A 25,369-nucleotide genomic window follows, 5' to 3' on the forward strand; every position below is an offset into this window, starting at 1 on the left:
ATAATTTTCTTACTAAATTGTATATTTAAGTTTTTATTTTATTTATTTATATTTATTCTTCTTCTTTTTTACAAACCAAAATCCGATTTGAGAAAAAGCTACTTTGAGAAGCACGTGACGACAAAAGGTGAGAGTGAGTGGGAAGGTGGGAGAAAGGAGAAAAGGAAAGAAAGAAAACAGTGTTGAACTCGAGAACGAGAACTTTCTTCTTTATTGAATTGTGTGTGTTTATGGAACTCTGCTGTTGTTGGACTATCTGAACAAGTGCTTGCGTTTAGAATTTTGCATTCCTCTGGGAGTGGTGAATCATCAAAATTGTCGAGTTTATGTATGGTTGATGATGAAATTGGAGGCGTTACCCAAGGGATTCAGGTTCCGTCCGACGGACGAGGAGCTCGTGAGCCATTATCTGAGGTTTAAGATCAACGGTCACCATTGTGCAGTTGGAGTTATCCCAGAGGTTGACGTCTGCAAATGGGAACCATGGGATCTCCCCGGTATGGATATTTGCTCTTGTTTTGTGGATCATATACATGAACTTCGGATTCTTAGTCACTTTTCTGTTAATTTATGCTTCCGTGCACGTTTTGGTCGATATTGTGGCCAGTTTTTATTTATTTATTCTGAGATAACTTGAGGTGGGAGTGTGATAATATTTATAGTTTAAATAAGATTCGAGTCAATAAAGTAACTGGAATCTTGAGGGTAAGAATTACCTGTGATATATTCAGACCGAACATGTGGGGTGATTGTAGGAATATATGGGGAGAACATTATGGATTGGTCCATATGGACAACGCTTAGCATTCAGGGCATGCAAGGGAAACAGCTAGCGTTAGATTCCTTTATCATTAACATATGCCTCACTTAATGTCTCGGAATTTCAAGTGACTGCGTTGTGTCCTCACAATCAAATTGGTTAAATTAAAATGACGTGTTGTGCATAGGTAAATGAGACGACGTGAAGATGAATTTGTTAAATTCCTTTAGATTGCATTTACATCAAATGATTTTGAGAAATAGATTTTGTGAGAAGGGTCTCAAATGACTCCATTTTATAGGAATTTGAAATCTATTACATTAGTTAATAAGTAAGTTAAACATGTAAAGAGAGGGATGTCAAATCCATGAATTTCAATATTGCCTAAACAAGTGAAATGTAATTTTGGATTGATGAAATTTGAGTGTCAGCTTCATCAGATGCGTGTTTGTTTAGTTCCTCTTGTGAGGAAGCATGTGAAAAGTAAGCCTTGAAAATTCTTCGTTTTCTTTGCAGCTCTCTCAGTGATAAAGTCTGATGACCCAGAATGGTTCTTCTTTTGCCCTCGTGATAGGAAATACCCAAACGGACATCGTTCAAATAGGGCCACAGAAGCTGGTTACTGGAAGGCCACTGGAAAGGATCGCACTATAAAATCTCGCAAATCGTCACCTTCTTATCCTGTCAATACCAATGTAATTGGAACAAAGAAGACTCTAGTATTCTACAGGGGTCGTGCTCCCAAGGGCGAGCGTACAAATTGGATCATGCACGAGTATCGTGCTACTGAACCAGATCTTGATGGGACTGGTCCTGGACAGGTCAATATTTATTTCTCATCCCTCCCGAGCACGCTTGTTTTCCTGCTTCCAAATGATCTTCTTTCATTACTTCCCTTACTGATCCCTTTATTGCATTTCATATGCTTCTTTTTCGTCTAATCCGCCACATATTTTCTCCCCCACCTTATCATTACTCCATTATGTTTCCAATTAAAAAATGCTGTTTTTTTGTGCGTGCTGGATGATGATGCGCATACAGTTTCTTTGTATCACCCCTCCACTTCCTTCCGTGAAGAATACATGGCTATCTGAGATTTTTTTTCGTTTTAAGTAGGACTTAAAAAATTGGGTCCTTAGCAATAGTTTGCGTTTAAATTTTATTTTAATCAATAATAAGTTTTCAAAAAAGTATAAAAGATAAACAATATATAGTTTTCAAAATATTTGCAATGCAATCAGATAATAAGACTGAAATAATCGAAGTAATTATTTAAATGATATTATCTCGCCGCTTTGACGTGTGGGGGATAAAAAAGTCCGATAACAAGAAATTTACGATCACGACAGAGAGAAATGGTAATTAAGGAAATATTCATATAATTGTACATTCTTCAGGGGGACTATGTTCTATGTCGTTTGTTCCACAAGGCAAATGAGAAGCTACATGATTTAAAATACACCGAAGTTGAACCTACCAGGTCATCTCCTTCTACCAACATATCATCTCCTGATGAAGTATCATCTGATCTATTTCAAGAGCCTAAAGTACCGGCTGTTCATCTTCTCAATGAACTGGAAGACGTGAAGAAGTGGGAAGATGAGGTAGGCTATAGGACCCCTACTCTAGCACCAGCTGAAAGTTGTGCTTTCCATGGATTGAGTCATTCTACTGAGGTCAGAAAACATTATTTAAACTTTTTTGGGTCCATATTTCTTACTTCTCCCGAATGGAGAAAATTTACTTTTATTAACCATGTGTGCGACACACTGTGAGAAAATTCAAATCAATCTGTAATTTCAGTTTTTGAAATCCTAATCCACAGAGTTGAGATTCAATGAAATATTTCATTATGTGTTCTGCTCAATTAACTTCATGATTTATTCAAGTTTTCTGTTTTGTTTATTTATAGGATGATATTTATATTTTGTAAGCTCAAAAAAGGTGTCCAACATATCATAATAATTTAAATCATAAATCATGAAGAAATACATCTTCATGTCGTATTGGCATATGTACTACACTCATGGCTAGGAATTTTTTTTTCTTAAATCATAAACCATGAAGAATCAGCTGAAGTGGGATCATCAAATAAACAAGAAGCTTTTTTACACGGTAGCATCAAAATTTTCTGTTAATGCTTTTTGTTATGCTAACTACAGAGCTTTTGTTTAACTCTCTCTCTCAAACAAGCTCTGATGCCATGAAATAGATAATTTACTGTTAATGCTTTTTGTTATGCTAACTACAGAGCTTTTGTTTAACTCTCTCTCTCTCTCTCTCAAAAAGCTTTGATGCCATGAAATAGTTAAAATATATGTAGCAAATAGCAAGATATGTTTTTCTTCTTCCCTATAATGGATTGAGAAATAGCAAGCTAAACAGAGAGTGAAAGATTAGCTGGATTTTCATTTCTACATTTATTGGATTTCAGAAACTGATTTAGTGTTTCATTTGGTTTCCAACTGTGTTATGCAGGTGTTAGAGCCATCAAGATTAATGTCTAAAGAAGTCGGATGCAATAAGTTGGACAACAAGGTGGTGGACCCTTTGCAGTCGTTCATTTTCAATGATTCGGAAAATTGCATAGGTTCTCCATTTGCTGATGACTTTGGCAACGATCACAATGGATTGCATTTTCAAGATGGCACATCTGAGCAGGATGCATCCCTATCAGATTTGTTGGAAGTTCTTCAAAAAAATGACAACTACTTATGCAAAGAGTCTGCTAACCCTGAGCACTCAGCTGCAGCAAGAGAAAGTCTCATACCATGGCACATGGATGATCTGGATCAAATACAGTCTGCAAGCTCTAAGGTGAATGATGGCAAGCTTTATGGTGAAACAGATAAAATGATGGTTCAGGCACAGGTAAATAGCATGTGCTATTATTGCTACGAAATTCGTGGTTTGTCTCCTAAATGCATCATTCGGTATCTCTGACTGTAATGTTTTTAGTAGGACTTATACTCACTTTTAGTTAAGATTTCTCATTATATGTGCAAGAAATGATTTTGTTTTTATATCACTGATAAGTCAAAGGCTGCTAGTTGGGTCACTCTTGATGAGTGTAGTTATTGACTCCGAACATCCGTTCTTCAAATAAAAAGTAATCCCAGTGTCTGTTCTTAAGAAGTCGATGGAATCTCAGAATCTGATGCTTTATTGATGTTATTGACTCCCTGGAGGGGGTCACAACTCAATTTTTTCAGATTGATCCAGCTTATCATTCCTTCTACCGCTATGCTGATGAAGAAAATGACGCCCTTGTCAATAAAGTTAAGGATTCAATCCAAAAATCAGACAACTCATCATATCATACACTTCAAGTCAAAGCTAGCAGTAGTGCTTATAGTGGAAATGGGATCAAGATTCAATCTCGTCACCCTCGAAATCAGCCAAGTTCAATGAACTCTAATGCCCAGGGAATTGCTTCAAGGAGGATCCACCTATCGATAGAACATGGACAGAACTTTGTTCATTATGAAACACCCAATGAAGTAAGCAGTAGTGAAGAACAAGAATCAGAATCGCTTGTTACAGAGGTGAGTTTACTGGTTTTGTTTTATAATCCAGTGGGACATGTGCATGGCTTGTGAAATGTCAAGGTGCTATACCACAAATCTGTCCAGCATGACGAATGCTGTAGCAGATATTTGGATAAATATCTATCTGCTCGTTTTTTATATTATGTCAGGCCACATGTATTAATTTAAAGATTTTCCTGAGAAAATGGCAACATTTTTCCTCGTATCTAAATCCTTTAAAACTATGAAATGCAGACCGCTCCGGATGTTAGTCTAGATACTTTGGAGCTAGAAGGAAGAATTACCGATGAGAATAAAGAGACTGCTCAAACATGTCATCGAAGATTGGAGTTGCAGGTTAAGCATACTGGAAAAAATGGCTGTGCCAAGATAGCCTCGTCTATAATATCAACGGTGTTGTCTACCGACCGGGATGCATGTTACTTGAATATGTATGCTGTCAGCATTTATCTAGTTTTAGTTCTGTTGATAGTGTCCCTTGGCATTTGGAAATCCCCCAGTTCGCATGAAGTACATCGTTGATGGGTTTTTTCTTGTCATCACGGTCTTGGTATTTCTTGCCTGCATATGCCAATATCATTACTGTGGAAAGAAGTTACAAGTTGCACAATAGAACTTAGGTTCACTTATTTTCAAAAAATTCCCGGATGGCCATAGGCTTTGAGGACATTAAATTTCAGCTTGTACTGTGCATCTGCAGTGTGTTACACAAGCAGAGCTCTCATTTCCAGGTGATGATTATATGTATTTAGTTCTGTATTATTCATGCATAATATTTCTTCGAAGTTTTGTTAGGGTAAAATGGCTTATACTCACCTGTCTGCCTCTTGTAGTCTGAATTATTTGAAAATACTTTAAAAATCTGTGACCATGATAACTGATTTGAAAGATATGTGGTTATTTTCACTCAAATTGTTGTCATTTTTCAAACATATTACGTAGTGGTATATAAGGGGGAAAAAGCTATATATTAGGTCTGATCTCGTGGATATTTTGTCAATAGATTTGACTTAACACTTTCAAACATATATAATTGAGAGAAATAATTTAAAACTTTCTTTCAATAAATTAATAACAACAACTTCATGTGCATCCACAGCGAACAGGATAGAGTGGATAAGGATGATAATTATAAGCCACCAAACAAATGAATTGAGAGGAGGCTTGTTTCTTTATTCGGCTCAGTCAATAATTTAATTGAAAGTTCACACGTGTAAGGGTTTTTATTTATTTATATTGAATTGAATAATCGACAAGGTGATCGATGATGTGTGTGTGTGTGTGTGTGTGTGAAGGCCACGTGGGTTATCGGTAAACAAAACCATGTCTTGTTTTTAATGTTGTTCTGCTTTACTTTAATTTGCGCTGTGGATTGTTTAGGACATCGGGTGACACGTATGCGGTCGAACTGCTCATTTCTCGAAAATGGAATATTATGAAATACTATTGTTCATGTGCACACATTGTGTATTTATAAAGTTTTATTTTTAAAAAAATATTTGTGATTATTTTGTTATATTTAATTATTATTTTGATCACAACAATGTAATTAAAGTAGATACGTAATTTATAATAGATAATATCTGAATATTTGAATTTATTGATATTTGTAACATAGATTAGCGTGGTTTTAATTAATTTAAATTATCAAACTTTCAATTAGAGTGTCCTATTACGTACGGCCTAATAATTGTAAAAATCATATTTGTTAATTGTTTATTACCCGCGTCTCCAGCTTGTGCATGTTACCAATTTATAATAATAATAATAATAATAATAATTATATATATGTGTATATATACATACACACACAATAATTATTATTATATATATGTATATATATATACACACACTACAACAAAAAATGGCTATTGTGACACTTTTTGTAGACACTTTTAATTAAATGTTGTTACAAATACTTAATAATGACACTTGTAAAAAATTAATAATGTGTAAAATAAAAAAACATATTAGATTAGTTATCATGACATTTTTAATTGATGTCATCTTTTTTTTTTTTTTTTGAGGAGAAAAAGACTTAATCATTAGATAAATCCAAAGAAGCTACATCCATCAGCCAAGATGGGTACAGATCATCAACCCAACACAAAGGTGAAGGGTGGGATAAGGCAAAATGAGCGAGATAATGCGCTACTCGATTCGCACTTCGTTTAACATGATTAATACCAACAAATCTATCATAATCAAGAAGATCCAAGATATTGGCAACTAGTACTCCTTGGTGATTTAGACCGACAGTATTTGAAGTCACCGCTTTGACTGCCACAGAAGAATCTGAAAATAACCACACATTCTTGAAGTTGCATTTCAAAACTAGCATCATACCAAAATGGATTGCACGAAGTTCTGCATCCACCACAGAACCTGTGAAGCGAAAGCCATATGTTGAGGCTGCACAAATCATACCAAGATGGTTACGAATAACAGCACCCACACTACAAATACCAAGATTCTCCTTAATCCCTGCATCCACATCAAGACGTAAATGTCCCATGGGAGGAGGCTCCCATATATCAATTGAAACAGGCTTGGTTGACTCAGAAAAAGCACAATAATCACTACGGGCTTTCTGAAATTGTTCAAGATAAGAGAAGACCCAATTTATGTTAATATCGTTGTTAGGGATTTGGATATTGTGCTTTACCTTGCATAATTGTGTCCATATAGCCCAAGATATCATGGCAAACTGCTCGAATTCAGCTGTAGAAAATCCCTTCATTATGCTCAAACCACAAACAATGAATGGCAGTAGCTTGCCTTTCTTTAAACAAGGCCAAAAAATGGTATCTTTCCAAACTACACGAACTTTCTGGCAAAATAGGAGACTATGGCTTGTCATGGCTTCAAACGATCCACAGAAAAAACAGCATCCTGATGCATGGATATGTCTCTTGAAAAGGTTACCTTCAGTAGGTAACAAATCATTGCTCGCACGCCAAAGAAATATCTTGACTTTTTGGGGGATATGAATCTTCCATATCAATTTCCACCAACTTTCTAAGAAATAGGTCGATTGTGATTCAAGAGGATCAAAGCATCCAGCCTCAAGAAGGTACCCAGATTTAACTGTGTAATGACCTTTTTTGTCCCATTTCCAATATCTAATATCTTCTGTTTCAAGATTCCGCAATGGTATTTCCAGAATTCTATCGGCCTCAAATGAAGGAAATATAGTACGTACCTTGCTCGCATTCCACATTCTATCTGAAGAAATTAACTCATGCACCAACAGTGAATCATTAGATCTCCGCAAAGAACTAATCCCAGATGCTAACATGGGTATCCATCTATCAGAGTAGGCATTAATACGAAGTCCGTTCCCAACTCGCCACAATAATCCTTTTTGAATAAGATCTCGACTCCACAAAATGGATCGCCAAACATAGGAAGGTTTAGACCCTAATTGAGCAGTCATAATATCATCATATTTAAAATAACGAGCTTTAAGAACCTGAGCCATAAGTGATGAAGGATCAAAGATTATCCTCCAAACTTGTTTTGCCAAAAGGGCCCGATTGAAAGCATATAGGCTCCTGAATCCCATACCCCCATACTGCTTTGGTTTGCACATGTTCCTCCACCGTACCCAATGCAAACTTCCACCAGTAGATTTAGAGTTCCACCAGAATTTAGAGCAGCATTGTTCCAACTCATTACACAATGAAATAGGCAACTTGAAACAGGACATTGCATAAGATGGAATAGCCTGTAATACCGATTTAATGAGAGTTTCTTTACCACCTGCAGAGAAAAATTTAGAAGCCCATCCATTGATTTTTTTTAGCAATCTTTCTCTTAACCCAGCAAATTGAATCCTTTTACTCCTCAAAGAAAAAGTTGGTAAGCCCAAATAAAGCTCATGTCCTTTCACCACACTGATGGAAAAAATTCTTTGGATTGAATTGATAGTATTGGATGAGGCACTTGGGCTGAATGTGAGTGCCGATTTTTCGTAATTCACCAGTTGGCCAGATGCTTTTTCATAGATCTGCAAACATTTTCTAATATGAAAGCACTCTGTATCCAAAGCACGGAAAAATATAAGACTGTCATCAGCAAAAAATAAATGTGAGATAGAAGGGCATTGAGATGCAATCTTAACTCCCTGAAACCATTTGTCATGTTCCGCTTGAGATAAAATATTCGAAAGCCCTTGAGCACAAATAGCGAACAAATACGGCGATAGAGGATCCCCCTGACGTAAACCGCGCTGAGGAATAATCTTACCATACATAGCATGATTAATTCGAATCGAGTAAGCCACAGATGATATGCATTTGATAATAAGCTCCACAAAATCCTTCGCAAACCCAAGTTTGATCATCATTGCCTCTAAGAATTTCCATTCCACACGATCATATGCCTTGCTCATATCTAATTTAAGAGCCCCAAACCCTGTCTTATTTTTCTTGTTATTACGGATCCAGTGCATGCATTCATATCCAATAATAACATTGTCTGTAATCAGCCTCCCTGGAACAAACGCACTTTGATGATGGTCAATGACTTTGGTAAGAATTGGTCTCAGTCGATTCGTGATAGCTCGAGCAACAATTTTGTAGCATGTATTGCATAAGCTGATCGGTCGAAAATCTTTTGGAGTAATTGGATTGGATACTTTAGGAATCAATGTTATAGTTGTCTCATTCCACCCAATTAAGTCACCTTTTGTATTCAGAATATTGAGACAAGCTGCCACTACTTCCTTCCCCACAATGGTCCAGTTTTTCTGGAAAAATAGAGCAGTAAACCCGTCTGGACCAGGGGCTTTAGATGGATGCATATCGAACAATGCCTTGTGAATATCAATTTCTGTATAAGGAGCACACAATATAGTGTTCATAGCTTCATCCACCAAAGTTTTAGTATTCAATGTTGCTGCCTCAATATCCAACACAGAGGGATTAGAGGAAGAAAAGAGATTAGCATAAAACTTCAAAAGAATATCAGCTATATCTGGTTCAGCCACTAGCCACTTACCATATTCATCGTGCATGCCTATTATATGGTTGATTCGCTTTCGCTGAGAAGCAAACGAGTGGAAGAATTTAGTATTGCCATCACCTTGGGCCAGCCAGTTAGTACGAGCCCTCTGTTTCCAATGCATTTCCTCTTGAGCCATCAGCCTTTCAATACTATGCTCCAACTCTTGAATTCGTCTAGAATTGTTTTTGATATGGATAGGATTCAAGAGCCCATTGAGTTCCTTGCGAAAGGAATCAATTTTACGAGATAAATCAGAGAAACGAGATCCGGCCCAATCCTTTAGAACTCCACTGAACTGGAATAATGTATTAGGCAGATCAACGTTAATATCATTTTGCTTCCATTGATGCATAATCAGGTGAAAATCCTCCTCCATCATCCATTTATGTTCGAACATGAATTTCTTTGGTCCTTTCCTAAATATGACCTCACAGCCCTTCTTCAAACTAACGGAAATAAGCCTGTGATCCGAGCTATAGAAATCAAGATGAGAAACTTCTGCTGCTGGATACATTAATTGCCAATCAATGTTACAAAAGAATCTATCCAACCGCTCGAAGATAATATCATTATTCTTCCTCCTGTTGCACCAAGTAAATTGATCACCAGAAAAGTTCAAATCACTCAACATACATGAGTTGATCACATCGCGAAAAGCTGACATTTGAGACAGGGAACGCAAGGATCCACCATATTTCTCACTTTCGAATAGTATTTCATTAAAATCTCCCCCTACTAGCCACGGTAGATGTTGAAGCTCAAAAATGCTATGCAAACGAGTGAGGAGTTTCCAAGACTGAATTCTAGAACAGGGATTAGGATTACCATAAAATCCTGCAAACCTCCAAACATTTTGCTCATGAGTCACAATACAATCAATATGACCAAACGAGTAAGAACAAATTTTTATATCATAAGGATCATTCCATAGCAAAACCAGGCCACCTTTCCTGCCTTCACAATCGACAGAAAATATACCATTAAAATGAAGATAGTTCCTCCATATAGCATATTGAGTCTGATATAATTTAGTTTCACAAATAAAAAGCAAAGACGGGTGACTTTTGGCAACAAGTCGCCTAAGCTCTCTGAATGCTCGTGGGTTCCCAAGCCCACGTGCATTCCATACAAAACAATTCATAATGTGCGGCGGGGCTGTACAACAGCCACCGCCAATTCATCAACAATTAACGAAGTTGAACCTGAAATAAGCTTGGATTTCTTACGGGACATTACAGCTTGCTCTAGAGACTCTCTTGCCCTTTCACCACTGCCTTCATTCTTCTCCGATATTTTTTGTTCTTGACGGTGTACCATATTTCCCCGTGCAAGACGTTTCCACTGTTTCCTGCCCTTAACAAGAATCTCAGGTGCCTCGATCATTACTTCTTTATCTTTTGCTAGCTGCGTGATTTGATTAGTATCCATCATGTTTTCCCCTGATACAGTCCTTTTTCCTTGTCCATCCCCATCAACAGCTTCCTTGATCGAAAAGGGTCCATGTAACCCCAACAAATCAGTTTGATTGGAATAGACATCCAAATGTAACTGCACTGTCTCAGAGTCCTCCGCACCAATTACTCTATGTCCAGAAGTGTCTGATTTTACTGAGTTATTCTCCAGCAGATTTGTATTTTTATCATTCTCAGAATCAGAAGGTTCTCCGATGGCTTCATCACGATCGGACGGAACACTCGAGTCTGAATTACGATTACGCGCAAACCTAGGCCGAAGAGTCGCTGAATTCATAGGAGCTCTCATCCAATTACCAAAATCCAAAGCAGTTTGGTCTACAGTAGTGTCTTCACAATTGCGAGAGATATGGCCCAATCTTCCACACCCAAAGCAAAAATTAGGCAGCTTTTCATAAATCAGAATTATGCAAGCTTCCTCCATCGAGTTAGGAATCCTTACACATAGTCCTTTAAGGAGAGGATCGATAATATTTTTCAGTATTCTGATTCTTGCAAATTTGCCCGCACAATGACCTCTTTCCTCCGCTTCGACTTCAATTACTTTCCCAATTTTTTCACCAAGACTCCGTAAAATAGCTGGCTGCATGAAAGCAATTGGGAGATTGTGCATTTGTACCCACAGTGGCACTTCTGTGAAGGAGAGATCAGCTGTTTGTCATTATTACTATAATAACAAAGCATCTATAAATGTATTTAAATATGAGTTTTCCTGACATTTAAAATTGTCATTATATGAATTATTAGTAACACGTATGAAGTTGTCATTAACATCTTATAATGACATTAAAAAATGTCAGTAAGTTTAAGACGATATTGGAATAGATGATATTTGTTGGAGGTGTCACTAAAACTTAAATGCCACTAAATATTGAATATGATGACATTTATAAATGTCACCATAAGCATTTTTTCTTGTAGTGACATACTATGGTATTTATCTATGTAGATAGGTGATCCTGTGGGCAATAATATCACACTATCACCCACCTATTTAGACCAGGGGAAAAAACAAATATATATATATATATATATATATATATATATATATATATATATATATATATATATATATATATTATGTATATAAACAATATCATAACTCAGGTAATGCTCATTTCCTGCCAGTCATCTTATACTTGCTGTCGTTTTACTAATTGCTGGAGAAAGATTTCCTCATCTTCAGGCATGATACTGGTGGCGATAGTGGCGGAGCTGCTGGAGGAGTACACTTTGATGGTGGCGCGTGTATTAGAGCACGTGTTCCAAGACGTGCCGCTACCGTTCCCTAGAAGGGTTCGCTTCCTCATCCTTCGTAGTCTTCCGTACGTTTCCCACCGCCTTCTTCCGCCCACTCCCACTCCCAATCCCAATCCCGTTTCGTAGCAGCGTTGCAGCTTGCTCAATTATATATATATATATTTTTCTGTTCTAGCCTTTGTTATAGGATTGCGTTAGCTAGACGTTATATGTATATAATGTTGAGGTGCGTGTATTAACTGACACTTGGTTGTTTCCACCAAGTATATATATTTCTTTCTCGATATGTGTTTGGGCTTTGCGCGATCAGGCACATATATCATATATATATATAATTCTTTGTCAGCAAAGAGGAGTTAATAATATTGGTGCTCGTAGTGTTTAATTTCTTGATTTTCTGAACTCTTAGTTTTGATTTCCCAATGGGGGTGGATTGGGGTTATGGGTACAATTAATGGAATGGAGCTGCTGCGAAGAACTCGGCTCAGTTACAGTTCTTGTAGAAATGGTGAGACGTGGTGGCGGCCCGGCGGGACCCGTGACGGAGATTGTCTTCTCGTGAACAAAAAAGAACGAGCTAGAAAAATAAATAAAAAGTTAAACATACTGTAATGTTGTCGTGCAAAACCGTGAAATTTAATTGAGTTGTCGATAAATATATAATCACTTTATTTTATATATTTGGTATGCATCTGTCTCCTAATTATCAGAGTTTTCTATGCCATTATTTTTTGAAATTACTAAAATAACCCAGCTCTAATTAGCAGTAAACCGCAAAAACAGGGGCACTCAGGATAAATTAACGTTATTATTTGAGGTTCATAAATGAATTCAAATCAAGAAAATTAATGTACCGATGACTATCAAATTTATCGAAGTCGGGAAGAGTAATAGGGGGTAATAAAAGGGTAATATCGGATAAAACCAAACATTTTAATAATGTTCACTTTCGATTTTACAAAATCAAAAATTGGTGTAACTCGATTTACCAATCATTTTCATATAATATATATTATCCATTATGTTCTATTTTTGAAATAAAAAATAAATAAAATACGAATGAGTGTATTGAAGGACAGCGAAACCTAGAAAGGGATAGAAACGGACAGCACTTCAAGAAAATTCAGCAATAATCAAATAATTCATTCCTACAAATCAAATCAATTAGCTTAATTAATAAGAGTGAGTCTCATTCATTTAATTTCCTCCCAGTATTGGGCTTTGCCGGGGTGAAGATGGTGGCTCCATACGGTGGGAACGTGGTTGAGACCGTCTCATGGATACTAATTTGTGAGACGGGTTAACCCTACCCACATTCACAATAAAAAGTAATACTCTAAGCATAAAAATTTATACTTTTTCATGGATTACCCAAATAAGAGATCCGTCTCACAAATTCGACCCGTGAGACCGTCTCACACAAGTTTTTGCCAATTAATAATTAGGACTTAAAAAACATCAAGGTATATGATGAATCATATGCGTAATAAAGAATATTACCCTCGTGCTAACATCTTATTTAACCGATAGTTTAATATATATAACTTTTAAATTGTTTCATTTAATTTAATCTATGCAAATATGTTAATTTGTAAAAATGAATTGATCGAAAATTTTGTTGTAAATGAAATAGGAACGACGTTATTCGAGAGTAATTAGTAATCAATGTTTGAAATCGATAGGATGAATATGACTTTTTAGAAATCGATAGGATGAATATGCTACGTGTCAGGAAATTATAAATAATGAAAAATAATAATGAATTGATTTCTTTTTTATTTTTTTTATTTTTTGAATAAAACTGATTTCTCGAGTTCCTCCAAAGTTGGGAACCTTTGATTTTATTTTCACCGATAATCAATAATTTTGGGGGAAAGAAACGAAAGACCAATTCACAAAACAGAATTATAATACAATATTGGCATTTGATGGCTGTGTGGCTGGATTGGGTTGTCTATTGTTTCTTTAGAAGCAAATTGTAGAAGTTCATGTCTTTTGATAAAAGAGTGAGTCTCATGTGAGACCGTCTCACGGATCTTAAACCGTGAGACGGGTCAATCCTACTCATATTCACAATAAAAAGTAATACTCTTAGCATAAAAAGTAATACTTTTTCATGGATGATCTAAATAAGAGATCCGTCTCACAAATATGACCTGTGAGACCGTCTCACACAAGTTTTTGCCTTGATAAAATTACTGTACCAGCCTCTTTTTAACTGGGTTGGTTAATTTTTATAACAATTTAAAAGGCAGATATATGCTTAAGAAATAAACTCCATATATTTATCTTCTTACAACAATAGGAAAAAAAATAGTGTTTTTTAAAAATATAACTCGTATATTCTCCTTTTTTATCTTGTCATCGGTGGGCAATTATGATTTTAATTCATTAATTGGTATTTTTTTTATTTTAGCTATTTTTTGTCATAATATTGACATGGCGTAAAACTGATGACGTGTCACCGAAAATTACATATATGTTCGATGATATATCATAACTCCAGTAAAAAATGATTAAAATTAAAAAAAAATAAAAGTTAATAGAATAAGATCCCCAGTTAACAAAAAATGTGACTAAAACTAAAAAAAGTTACGAGACAAAACGTGTAATTTTATATAAACATCTTCGAAATTCTCTTTCCCACTATTTATTTAGTTATCTTTTCTAGACAAAAATTTGTGTGAGACGGTCTCATAGGTCGTATTTGTGAGACAGATCTCTTATGTGGGTCATTTATTAAAAAATATTATTTTTTATGCTAAAAGTATTATTTTTTATTGTGAATATAGGTAGGGTTGACCCGTCTCATGAGAACCACTCTTCTTTCTAACAGATGTTCCCTTCCAACTTCTATTTATTTTATAATATTTCCTATTACTCATCACTCGACTGCTCAGCTCGATCAACACTCTGTCATTTGCCCTTGCATGCATCTACTTGATTCCTCAAATTTGTGTATATATACATATATATATATACACACACACACACAACTTAGTATGTCTTTTCAAGAACCTTACTTAGCGAGTAAGAATTGAGAATATTATACTCTTTTATCCTTGAGAATATGGCATCTAAATGTCGTTTTTGCTTTTGTTCAGAATAAAAATCAAAGGAATAAGAATTTCCCTGGTTAAGATTAATTTTATTCCTAAAAAATAATATCATAGAACTTAATGAAAGATGGAGATTGCCGATCAGAAAGATAACCTAACTTATGGAAGTTCGAGAATATCTTTAATTTGCAGATTGAAATGGATGATCGATATAGATATAGTACAATATGTTTAGATATTCGAGTATATATTTATTAAATCCGGTTCATTCCTTTAATTACAAAAAAAGTTGATCAGACCGTGCAATCTTTTTCCATCAGACTAGGCCGACCTGTCAATTAATTGAACCGATTTTGACATTGATATTTTCTCCAATGGCTAAATCGAAACAATCGATTTTTTACGAATAAAAATATATGTTAAAAGAATTGAATATCTCAAACAAACCAAGAAAATTACATATTTAGTATCGTAATTTGCATGTCACGGTCTACTGACTTGCATTTATTTTCAATTTAATTCTTTTTTATTGGAGTGCTCTTCAAGTGAAAAGATTGAATTGGGTGGGGAAAACAAAAGTGAATCCAGTAGTATTAGGCATTGAATTGACCGATAAGATGACTAAAAATGAAATACGTGCAAGTTACATGATAAAAAAATGTAATCTCTCCAGACAAACCGAACCCATTTCCAAACTAATTAAATTCGATCGATCGATTAACATAATTTACTAAATTTTGGCCGCCTTTGTAGCCATTTTGGGTCGATCCACCCTAACAAGCATTGATGTATATGTGTAACACTCCAGATTCGACGGCTGTGCTCATTGTATCAAGACAAGTCTTTCCAACGTGCTTATGTCCTCACTCACACTCCCTGAGAAACTTCCCAGGTTCACCCATCTCAAAATTGCCCTAAGTCAAACACGCTTAACTTTGAAATTCTTATGTGATGAGCTAACGAAAAGAAGATGCACATAGTACATATCAAATCTTTTAAGCCATTTTCAACTGCACAGTCCCATACCTGAACAGTTTCCGAATCCCTCTCTTTCCGGTGTAAGATCGATTCATCCTATTTCCTCCGGTTAGAAGCCTGTCAGGAGCCGTTCATTGACCGTGCAATCTCATGACACCGACGATCACCCCGGCCCCCGCCCTCTTCGGAGGCCGGGGCTCACAATATGTGCTGCATTCAGGGAGTTGTTGATACCATTCCCTACGAAAAGGGTCGTTTTTTGTGTCAAGAAACAAGATGTACGAATTAAAAGAAAAGAATATTAATGAAGTGTAGACCAAATTGCAAGAAACAGGTCATCCGGTATATATGATCACGTACTTTCAAACAAAGTAATAACTGATAAGAAAGTACTTTTCCTTCCTTCTAAATGTTCGATTCTTGAAATCATATTATATTATGATCCATATTTAATTCTTAAACCGAGTCAAGTCATATCCGTCGAACACGATATCAAACTCCATACCGCTCGAATTAATAATTGCTGGTGAGGAAAAGATACCTTTAATTTGGAGGAATATTTTGGTGATCGATGACTATGGGATATAGTTGAATACATCTTAATTAATAAATGGTATCTTATAATCTTTCCCTGCTCATTTCCCTCTATATTTGCAAGGTATCTCATTCATATAAATGGTGAAGTTACTTGAGCGACTATTTGGTTCTCTGGCCTCAGCTATCGCATATTGTTTCATTCACTATCAAGATCATCACCACCACCATAACCCATCTGCCAAAAGTCCAAAAAGATACAAAATGCCTAAGGCTGGTCGACCACTTTCTTTGCAGGTTTTATTTTTGTGATTTATTCACGATTTATGCACACGTACAGATATCTATTCTATAATATATATTACTAGCTTCTCATGCATGAATCCAGAAATAATTTCACGTTTTGATTTTTCTTTAATGGAACAGTTCTTGATTTTAACATGTATGCAAAAAGATATTAGTTGCCTGCCAAGTATACATACATCCATCCATGTGTGTGTGTGTATTCGGTTATTAATAAGATTAGTTCATAAACCTTTTAAATTTAGGGTTCCATATCTGAATATATTCAATTAACTTGGAGCAAGATTGAGGTAAAACGTGAAAAGGTAGGTTTAAAAAATTATTAGCAAAATTTGTTAACAAACAAAATACTGCTTTAACTATAGGTTTTTTTCTTTCCCGCAGCAACTATTTATGTAAGGGTTTTAAATTTTAGCAGAAAATATATGATTTTCGGGTCGAAAAATCATTTTGAGATAAAATTTCTTTTAAAAAATATTTAAAATAAAAAATAAACATAATAACTATTTTAACTAATGTTCTGTTTGATGTTTTTATCCCATCAATCGCACCACGGATATTTTTTTCATGCGTGATGCATGGGTGCTATTAATCTACTAAAAGCAAAACATACATTAATCGAAAAGGAATAAAGGAATAAGAAGAAAGGTTGATGGATGGATGCAATTCTATCTAGTTTACCGTAGTCGAAAGAAAACAGAATTCACCTTTAGTCAACAATGTCTTTAATTAACACATACATACACAAACATCGTTGGGATACAATAATTACTCATGCTATGAGAACAATCGAAATGTGGAGCAGCTTGGAGTTGTACCGTTATCACAAATTATAACTTTTAGTAAAACGAGAAGCATTAGATCATATATATATTATGTGTATGTACGTATTATAGAGTGTTTAAATATATATAATTGATGACTTTACAGACCGTAGAGCTCAAAGTGAGGATGTGTTGCAGTGGATGTGAGAGAGTTGTACGAGAATCCATTCAAAAACTCAAAGGTAACTGACAAATTCTTAGCTTTCAGTTGATTATTTTATCTTGCATATGTATTGGATTAAAAAGAAAATTGTGAGTCAATTTTTTTTTAAACAGCATCAACTGTTGGGCCGCATGTATTTAGAATTAATTAGGTTTTATTTGGATCTAAATATTTGATATCAAGGAACTTCAAATTCAAGATTTAAATCTACTGTATTTGTTTGGGTATTCTTGAATTCCATGAGTTTAATTAAATGCAAACTGGGTATATATAAGATTTGAAGTGGCTAGGTCTCATGAGAGACGGTCTTACTGAGCAGATTGTCTCGATTTATATAGGAAAATGAATACTTTTGACATAAAAAATAATAATTTTTTCAAATGTTGAATTCGAGTTTGAGATCCGTCTCAAAAACTAATTTGTGAGACGGTTTTATTGAACTTTTTGTGATAAATTTGATATGCGTGGATTTCAACATCTAAGATCCAATATTATTTATTTTGGTAAAAATTTCTTGAGGCATTTCATGTTCCAAATTCTTGTCTAATATATATTTTGTTCATGTTTTGAAATGATTTGAAATAGTCAACCTCCGACTGTATGCTTTGAGATGTTTCAATTTATAAAACGTGTCGATTTCGAATTTGTTTTCCAATCCAAATACATGAAAATCTATTCGGACGGAACATAAGAGTGTGTTTCCGAGTAAAATTGATGGATTTAAATTAAAAATTTTAAAATCCATATTTTACATTTTAAATCAAATATTCGGTGCTTACATTATCCAAATTTCAGCTGATATATGAGGAATTTAAAATTTATATTAACCAGAATTCTCTGAATAACGCAAATTTCATACACAATGGATTTTGACATCATTAATTAGGTTTATGTACTAAGTCATTGTTTGAAGTAATTATACAGAAGGTTATTAAATAACTTATGACACAAATATATTACTTTCAAAAACAATTTTTTATGTAGAAGCGAAAAATATTAATCCTGTAACATGTTATTAATATTTTTTTACATAAAGTATGTTTTTTCTAAATATCGATTATTATGCATATATATAACTGCGTTGGCTTTGTTTCCTAATTGAATAAAAAAAAATAAACGATAATTTATGGAATTTATGTTACGTATAAAAATACCTAGCTGTACTTTATATTGTACACTCATTGCAACTTGTTTAATAAGATGAATAATCAGTTAATTCATGTATGTTGTAAATAAACATTTCACAGGAATAGACTCAGTGGAGGTAGATTTGGAGATGGAGAAGGTAAGAGTCATTGGATATGTGGATCGCAACAAGGTGCTGAAAGCCGTGAGGAGAGCGGGGAAAAGGGCGGAGTTCTGGCCGTACCCAAACCCTCCTCTCTATTTCACCTCTTCAAACAACTACTTCAAAGATACGACGAATGAGTACAAAGAGAGCTATAACTATTGGCGGCACGGCTACAACATTGCTGACAGGCATGGTTCTCTTCCCGCCACTCATCGAGGCGATGACAGAGTTAGCAACTTGTTCAATGACGATAATGTCAACGCCTGTTGCGTTATGTAGAGTACTCGTGAACTTGTCTGTATATGTTACATTGTAACTAAAGAAACATTTCTTGTATATTATTACGTTTGGTTGGATGAATAAATCATGTGTGCATGTTTCCTTCATATATTTCACATGAGACTCATTTGATAAAATTCGAGAGTAAGGTGATTATTGCAATCTCTAAAAAAAAAAAAATTACGAGAGAGCAGACTATTGACTGGACTTTCACCTGCCAAGGCCCAAGGTGAAACCCAAGGTCAATGCCCAAGATAAAATCCGTGCCAGGCCCACTGCTAAAAGAAGTCCGATTCCACGGCGATCATGTCGATAGATTTGTCATCGGTTACTTGTAGATTTCATTAATTAGTATTTTTTATTTTATACAATTGTATATTATCTATTGTCATCAAATAGTTTGAATTATTTTGGATATACTAAATTTATTGAAAAAGTTCTATATTTAATAAGAATGAAAATATTGCTAGATATGTCAAAATGAACTAGATTCAGAGTTGGGCACGTCCTGTCATATAAAATAAGTAGTTCGGATTGAGTGAAGCTGACAATGGCCCAACCCGCTAAAATAGTGTGCCGGGCTAGTGGTGGGTAGAGACGAGTTGACGGTTGGCCTACCTGTCCCAAAATTACAGATAAAACTGTTTAGGCTCATATTTCATCCACCCCTCCTAATAACGGGTTATGATGGGTTGCCTGTTTTGACATATCTAGATATTGCAAACTTTTTATACCAAGTCCGAGACAGAGGGACAACCTTTATCGTACTCCACTGCTTTATTTAAACCAAGGCCCTCCTCCAAAAACATTGTCAAAGCCTAATTTGGTCCAAAACCTGCATCGGATTTGTGGATTGGGCTAAGTGTTGTCCAAACAGAGTGGTACCTCTAGCTAGTATGTGGGGATGATGCGAATATGGTGTTGGGAAGTACGAAGGCAGGAAGCCCATGCTATGCAGTAACCGTACGTAGTATTCACCAACAAAGACAGATAAGTGACAACTCTTGTCCTCATCCCTACCCTGACATGACCCCCCCCCCCCCCCCCCCCCCCCCTCTCTTCTCTCTCTCTTGGGAGACCTCTACTCTACGGCTACGTCCCTCACTTTTTTTCCAGTCATGTTGAATCTAAATCAAGTCGATTTAAGTTACATCCATTATAATTTTTTGTCGAGCGGCATACTTGAATCCCTTATATTTTTTTAATCGAGTGACAAACATTTGATCGTACATATTTAGTATTAGAGATAGGTTAAACATTATGATATAAATGAAATGTTAGGATGAGAAAATTGTTAGGAGTAATAATTATTCTTTTAACTACGTCGTATTAAGGATTATATAGTTTAAAAATAGAAATTCGCCTTTACCATAACCTATAATTTTTTATAAATCAACAAATTCTCACTTTTATATATAGTGATTCTTCCCCACTTATATTCTCTATTCATACTTCCCCACTTTTGTTTAACACATGAATTACGTAAAAATATATATACTCTCCTATTCTCTAAATTAGATATGCCTATTTTTTAAAAAAGATAAAATTGACCAAATTCACTTTTCCAAATAATCTACATAATTTACATATCAGAATTGAACAATGTATGGTATGATCATTAATAGGATACTAGTGCCATCTGCACATAATCTACTAAATAAATTATTAATTCTAAATTTTAAAATTATCAATCAGTGAGAGTTATGATAGTAATATTTTTTTGGTATAATTTTTTTCATACTAATAAAAGACAATATGTATATTAGACGATTAAAATAAAAAGAATCAAAGTGGTATTTCAATGAAAAGCTTGTGGGAGTTATAAGAGACGAAAAAGGCAAGGAAAAGGGATGGGCGAGGAGGAGAACTTGTGTGTGTAAGGTTGATTTAATCTTTGGCTCTACCGGCATTAGCTGTGTATCACAAAGCTGCTCTCTCTGCATGCCATCGAACGGTATGTGTCGATCTATTTTTCTCCCTAAAAAGACAACGTCCCAATTTGACTGTATGTTTGTTTATATTTTCAAAAACTATGAAAATGTAATAATTTGATGGAAATTTAAATTGTTTTACGGCTGTTATGGAAGGATGTGCAAATCCCTTCAGTGACTTGTAGCTTTCACACCCCCCCCCCCCCCCCCCACCTACAGTTGCGTATTTTTGGACTGAGTATTATTGCCACCTTAATGCTTTTTCTTCTGGGATCTGATGCCATCATTGTTAAATGCAATGCGCGCACACAAATCACAAATCCTATACTTACACCCTAAATAAATATATATAATTATTATGTAGAGTAGTGACCGGCCAGCTGTCACGTACAAATAACGTAACAATACATCATTATCTTCATAATTTAGAATATAATTTCCTACAATTTAAAGTTCTTTTTTGTAATAAAAATCTCCCACGTGAATAAGCATGCATTTTGTGTGCAACAAATATCTAAGAGAGAACTGATGAATGTTCATCTTTGGAAGGCAGCCCAAAATAAAGTGGAGTTTGCTTAAACAAGGGAACGGTCAGTGTTGGATATAGTACAGTTTAGGAAATTTTCGAAAATTACACAAAAACTCCAATATTTTCGAGATGTTTAACATTCATCGTGTCCATCTGCGAAGTGAAACTCACATGTTAGATGTATTATTTAGATATGTTTCGTCACATTCAATAGATGAATGTCAGTGAAAACTGTATATATATTTGATAGCAAGACGAAGAAATGCTGGGTTAAAATGGGGGCTAACAGATGCCTAGGCCATCATCTATTACAATAATAATGAAAAGAAAAAGAAAAAAAGTGCTTCAGTTATTGTAAGGCTTAGGGGGAGTTATTATTTTTCTATGTTAATTTGAATATTCTATCCTCAACTTTTTTCCAACCCATGATCGCATGCAATAACTATACTAATTATAACACAATATAGGGAATCCCATTCGCATGGACCACACGACTTATTTTTTCCCCAATGCACCTTGAATCACCCATCCTTTAACTCACCTTTAATTTTTGCCACAACTTTTTGAATTTAAATTGTGCTTAAATATATTATCTTATCGAGCAATGGATAGATCCCATAAGGTACAAATGCAATTTTGAACCACAAAATTAATTACCATCTTATAATTTTCTGGCTTAACTCTAGGAAACAAATCAACCAAGTGATATTCTCTCTTGCTAAATATTCATCGACTGAGAACAAATTTAGAGACGACGCAGTGCTTTGCACGGTTACGACCATTATATGCTGGATCATATTCACTGATGCGTGGAGTAGGGTAGCTGTTTTAGATTTGTGGTGACTGTCTTGTGATATATATTTGCATTTTCAATACATGGAGAAGTACTCTGGCAAGTAAATGTATCTAAATTCAGAGCCATTGCACATTTAATTTCTTAAAACGCGTATTGTTTTGAAATAAAACTTAACTTTAAAGTATAAAATTGTACATATATAATTCTTACAAGAATATTCGTGTCATCAGTCAAAATATATAAAATCCATCTCGGCCTAATTATCGTTCCGCTTTGTAACGTGTTCCTAAACTAATATGACATTTTTATGGACTATAATTTTTTATGACCTAATTCAACGTATGGTTTTTTTGCAGGTACAAGGGAAAAATTACATTTTTATCATGTAAATTGCATGTTTTTCATTTTTTGTCGTCGATTTATGGTCTAGTTATAATACTGATTTGCACTTTTTTCGATTTTAGTCTTTTCCATCGGATTCTTGATGTGATACCAAAAAATAACAATATAACACCAGAAAATGATGATGTCGCATATAAATATGCTGATGCGACGACGTTAACACTCTAGATAAAATATAATCAAAATAAAAAAACATATAAGTTACGTAACCAAAATATAATTCGCCAAGGGTAACATAAAAATGATACAGATCATATTATCATATACATTTATTGGAAGTGAAACACGGACATTTAATAAATTAATTTTCACTGATAATTTTGTCCCCTAATTTTAGTAGTAACAAACATGGGCATAGTGTGTATATATATCCCAGATGGGACCAAGTTCAAATAAAGCACACAACTGCCAAGTGTGAAGTGGAATTAATGGAACCATATCTATAAAGTGGGCTAGGGATAGCTAGGCATGATCTAAAGTGGTAGTAGCTTTATAATGAACAATGTGGCTGGATTAAATAGTTTTCATAGGCTAATATAAATATATAAATACGTGCAATTATTATATATGTACTGTTATTATTTAATATATATCATGAATGCTTCGGTATTTTTCAGTCCATAGTATATATAGTTTGATATATATCTACAATTATTATTTATTATTTATTATCAAAAAAAAAATATTTTTTCTGATGTGGAGCTCACGTATATTATCACATCAGCGCATTTAATGAAAATTAATTATAACTGCAAAAATTGAAAATATGTTACATGAATAATTTTATGTTGATCAAAATAGCAAAACAACATATATAAATGTCACGAAAATTTAAACATCAAAAGTCATATATATGAGATCATTTCACAGATGAATTTTGTGATATATGTCTTTAACTTTATCCGAATCATTAAAATATATTATTTTTATGTCAAATTTATTACTTTTTCATTGTACAAATAAATTGAGTTAACTTTTATCACGGATAAAAATACATTGTAAAAATTGAAAGGTTATACAATGAGCTGGCGGTAAAGCTAAGGTATTGAAAGCTTGGGGATTGGTGAATGGTTTCCGTTAGGTTTGTCTGCTCAAAACCGAACTGTAATTTACAGCAGATTTCAACGCTTCCATTCACTTTAGGCACCTCTCTCTGTCGATCGATCGATCCTAATCTATAGATTATTTTACACTGAATTTGTGCAGACTTTTAGCTGGCTTCATCCCTAACTATTAAGTCACCAAAATAAAGAAACCTACACACTCTACATCCTAGATAGATCATGCTATTATTATTACACTCCTTAAAAGGATTTTATCAATGACATATAAAGCTACTGGGTTTATTCGAATCCTTGCTTCTTTCTTTATTTTAGCCTTTTTTATATATATGTATATATATATATAAATTATTTATTGCTTTTGAATTTTTATAATATTTAAGTTTCATATCCTAAGTACTGATATTTACAGCTGAGATACTGATATTTTACAATTATTACGTGCATGGACCTCCACCAATCTTTTTCCAGCACAATCCAAACTCTAATAGCATGTGCTGAATCACACATTCCTGTCATATTTGGAAGAAAAACGAGCAACTTGTAGTAAGGAACCTGAATGGATGATTTAATATTTAGATTATAATTAATGAAAGTTAAAGTCATTACTAATTTTTTTTACTTTACTTACTTTGTTTCAAGAGAAACTTGGAATTTGTGAGTCTGGACCAGTGAAGATCATTAAATCTAAGCAGCAAAGACTGACTCTGCTATTTTTTTTTTTTTTGTTCTATTATTTCAAATACGGCGACAATTATGTGATTTATGAACGGTTAAATAATTCATTTTTTAATTTATTTACGATTCTATACTGTATCTATATATGTATGTATGCATGTAATAGGAATGTTTTGGCTACAAGTCTATATGATATTATTTAGACTTTTCCTTTGTAAATATGGATAGATGTTCGTAAAAAGTATATATCGTATCGGATATCTTGAATTTACAAAGAGTATAGATATGATACCGTATTCATTTGATTTTAAATATGCAAATCAACCATACAAATTCCCACAAGAATAGTAATTGTAATGATATTTTCTACAATATATTTTAATCTAACAGTATGCCGCAGGAAACAAAAACTCAAACAAAACCATGCAGAAAATAACTTAATTATCCAATATAAATAAATTCTATAATGAAAATTTATATATGAAAATATTTAT

The 25,369-nt window shown here is 34.4% G+C and overlaps 3 protein-coding genes across 5 annotated transcripts; all 3 read left to right on the forward strand.

Moving 5' to 3' along the window:
- Positions 1-85: 85 nt before the first annotated feature.
- On the forward strand, positions 86-5,089 carry LOC140825232 (protein NTM1-like 9). Of its 2 annotated transcripts, none has more exons than XM_073186886.1 (6): positions 86-497; positions 1,277-1,581; positions 2,158-2,436; positions 3,239-3,631; positions 3,973-4,305; positions 4,543-5,089. In XM_073186886.1, exons 1-6 carry the CDS (start codon positions 338-340, stop codon positions 4,828-4,830), a joined length of 1,758 nt encoding a protein of 585 aa, XP_073042987.1. In that variant the 5' UTR covers positions 86-337; the 3' UTR covers positions 4,831-5,089. The 2 variants fall into 2 exon arrangements, with proteins under 2 accessions (XP_073042987.1, XP_073042988.1); XM_073186887.1 differs by having other exon boundaries at positions 2,158-2,364.
- Positions 5,090-11,841: 6,752 nt separating this feature from the next.
- Positions 11,842-12,371, forward strand: LOC140827982 (uncharacterized). The gene has a single exon (XM_073190948.1). It carries the CDS (start codon positions 11,868-11,870, stop codon positions 12,171-12,173), a length of 306 nt encoding a protein of 101 aa, XP_073047049.1. The 5' UTR covers positions 11,842-11,867; the 3' UTR covers positions 12,174-12,371.
- Positions 12,372-16,483: 4,112 nt separating this feature from the next.
- Positions 16,484-19,563, forward strand: LOC140827983 (heavy metal-associated isoprenylated plant protein 30-like). 2 transcript variants are annotated; one of them, XM_073190950.1, is made up of 4 exons: positions 16,484-16,610; positions 16,743-16,915; positions 17,852-17,927; positions 19,156-19,563. In XM_073190950.1, exons 2-4 carry the CDS (start codon positions 16,760-16,762, stop codon positions 19,476-19,478), a joined length of 555 nt encoding a protein of 184 aa, XP_073047051.1. In that variant the 5' UTR covers positions 16,484-16,610; positions 16,743-16,759; the 3' UTR covers positions 19,479-19,563. The 2 variants fall into 2 exon arrangements, with proteins under 2 accessions (XP_073047051.1, XP_073047050.1); XM_073190949.1 differs by lacking the exon at positions 16,484-16,610 and having other exon boundaries at positions 16,701-16,915.
- The last annotated feature ends 5,806 nt before the right edge of the window (positions 19,564-25,369 follow it).

This window comes from Primulina eburnea, chromosome 3 (assembly GCF_022965805.1).
Source record: "Primulina eburnea isolate SZY01 chromosome 3, ASM2296580v1, whole genome shotgun sequence".
In the NCBI taxonomy this organism is placed as follows: domain Eukaryota; kingdom Viridiplantae; phylum Streptophyta; class Magnoliopsida; order Lamiales; family Gesneriaceae; genus Primulina; species Primulina eburnea.